Below are 2640 nucleotides of genomic sequence, written 5' to 3'. Positions count from 1 at the left end.
TAAAGACAAACAGAAAAGTAGAATAATTAAAGAAGAAAAGGAAAGTGGGAAAGAAGGAGGTCAATACTGAAGGAAGGAACACAGATAAAGAAGAAGGGAGAGAGAAAAGAAGAAATGAATTGGAAAAAAGAACAGTTTTTCTGGATTAAGATGTAATTAATCATTAAAGTATTTTAGGTAATGTGGATGAGTAGTTTAAATATGAGTGAACATAGAATCTATTCTATTCCCCATGATGGACATTCAAGACTTAAAGTTGCTACCATACATTTACTGTTCAAGCTAGTCTCTAAAATGAAATATTATGTTTAGAGCTAAAGACAAGTCAATTTATGATAGCAAGCATCACTGCACAGGACGATGAATGGATGATTTTCCAAAAATACACTAACATGAAGAAATCCAATATGTAACAAATACTATATACAATGCTAAGAATGTGCATTGAGGTTTTCGTCTCTTTTGAACACAAATGTTCTATCTCAGGACATTTGGTATCAGTTTCTCCCATAGTTGGTTAATAGAATGGTTCAATTCAGGTTGCTCATGCATATCCACTTATCAATAGATTTATGTCTGAGAATTGCATGTTTTGTTTCTGAAATGTGTCATTAGATGACTTCCCTGTATCCATTTTGGTAGAGGCCCCAAATATATTTTAGAGCTATGCACTGAAGAAAATTCTGAGTGATTCCCTATAAAAGAGATAGACTGAATACTTAGAAATACTTTTTTGAAGAACATTTACTGCTGACATTTTTAATTAAAATAGTCATTTTCACACCTGTGTGTACTGTATTTCTGCTGCTTAGTTTCTTTCCTGCATTCCTGCACTTAGATATGTCTCCTCCTTAAACACAAGGCTGTGCAAGCATTTAAATTCAAGAAACCCTTATATTAAATGTCAAGTTTAATGCTAAGATATGAACTTGGATTTTTTTCTGTTTATTTGAATATTAATTTTTTTCTTATATTCTAGTATTTGTAGTTCTCCTCTTTATCTTTGCATCTTAATAGAGCTTAGCATACTGAGTGGAAGAAGCACATGAGTCAGTGGTGTCTGAGTTTATTTTTAGCGACTTTGCTCCTCAAAAGAACTCTAGATCTTCCTCTTCCTGCCGTTTTCTACAATCTAGCTGATGACTTTAGTACGTAAACATTTTCATACCTGTGTGTATTGTATTTCTGCTGGTTAGTTTCTTACACCTGCCTTTCTGCACTTAGGTGTGTCTCCTACTTAGACATAAGTCTGTGCATGCACTTAAATTCAAGAAACCCTTATATTAAATTTTGGGTTTAAAGAAATGTAAGATATGAACTTGGATTTATCCTGCTTGTTTGAACATTAAGTTTTTTTCTTCTATTCTAGGTGTTTCCAGTTCTCCCCTTTATCTTTGCATCTCAATAGAATATAGCATACTGAATGGAAGAAGGAAACCAGTCTGTAGTATCTGAGTTTATGTTTCAGGGACTTTGCACCTCAAAAGAACTCCAGATCTTCCTCTTCCTGCCATTTTCTACAATATGCCTGATGACTTTCGTAGACAACCTTTTTGTTGTGGTAGTGATCATCACTGACCACCATCTCCACTCCCCCATGTACTTCCTGTTAGCTAATCTTTCATTTGTTGACTTCTGCCTTTCCTCAGTTACCACCCCTAAACTGACCACAGACCTCCTACAGGACAGTAAGACCATTTCTTTTGGGAGTTGTATGATGCAGATTCTTAGTGTGCATTTTTTTGGAGCAGTTGAGATTGTGACTCTTGTGATGATGGGTTATGATCGTTATGTGGCCATCTGCAAACCACTTCATTACAGCAGTATCATGGGCAGACAGAAGTGCATTGGACTAGTTTGGGTATCTTGGATCATTGGCTTTTTGCATTCCATAATTCAAGTGGTCATAATTTTGTGTTCGCCCCTCTGTGGACCCAAAGTATTGGACAGCTTTTTCTGTGATATTCCGTTGGTGGCAAAATTAGCATGTGTGGATACTGACACATTTGCAATAGTCATAAATGTTAATAGTGGTATTTTTTTCATTCTCTTAATGATCTCCTATACCTACATACTATTAACAGTCTTCCTTCACTCTAAACATGGTGCATCAAAGGCACTCTCTACTTGTACATCACACATCATTGTGGTGGTGCTGTTCTATGGACCCTGCATTTTCATCTACCTATGGGCAATCAACATCACATGGGTGGACAAGTTTCTTTCTATGTTTTACATAATAATCACACCTGTCCTGAATCCAGCCACTTATACACTGAGAAATAAAGAGATTAAGAATGCCATAAAGAGGCTGGTTCATGGCTTAAGTGGTAGATCACTTGCCTCACAACTGGCCTGAGTTCAATCCCAACTATGAAAATAATAACAATAAATAATTCCATAAAGAAACTGATAATTTATTATGTGAATACAGGGTGTATTTGTGAGATATATCCTATAAGCAGAAAGTCCAGTGTGCAGTCTAATTAGCCACATTTTGATCTTTACATTGAACTTCATATATGACTCATTCATTTCTGTAAGCTATGAGTGATCATAGATGTAAAATGTTTATATTTTCCATTATGAAAATATGTTCAAAAGTATAATACTTGGAATCTCATTCCTTAGAGAAATCAT

The 2640-nt window shown here is 35.2% G+C and overlaps 1 protein-coding gene across 1 annotated transcript; it reads left to right on the top strand.

Annotated features, from left to right (window-relative positions):
* Positions 1-1423: 1423 nt before the first annotated feature.
* Positions 1424-2359, top strand: LOC109678135 (olfactory receptor 4F4-like). The gene has a single exon (XM_020153803.1). The coding sequence runs from the start codon at positions 1424-1426 to the stop codon at positions 2357-2359; it is 936 nt and encodes a 311-aa protein (XP_020009392.1).
* Positions 2360-2640: the final 281 nt, after the last annotated feature.

This window comes from Castor canadensis, chromosome 2 (assembly GCF_047511655.1).
Source record: "Castor canadensis chromosome 2, mCasCan1.hap1v2, whole genome shotgun sequence".
In the NCBI taxonomy this organism is placed as follows: domain Eukaryota; kingdom Metazoa; phylum Chordata; class Mammalia; order Rodentia; family Castoridae; genus Castor; species Castor canadensis.
The sequence above is the reverse complement of the archived record's forward strand: the minus strand, read 5'-3'. Positions and strand labels throughout refer to the sequence as shown.

Excerpts from the sequence above, each read along its gene's own strand:
- LOC109678135 (XM_020153803.1), top strand. The coding sequence starts at position 1,424 with ATGGAAGAAGGAAACCAGTCTGTAGTATCTGAGTTTATGTTTCAGGGA.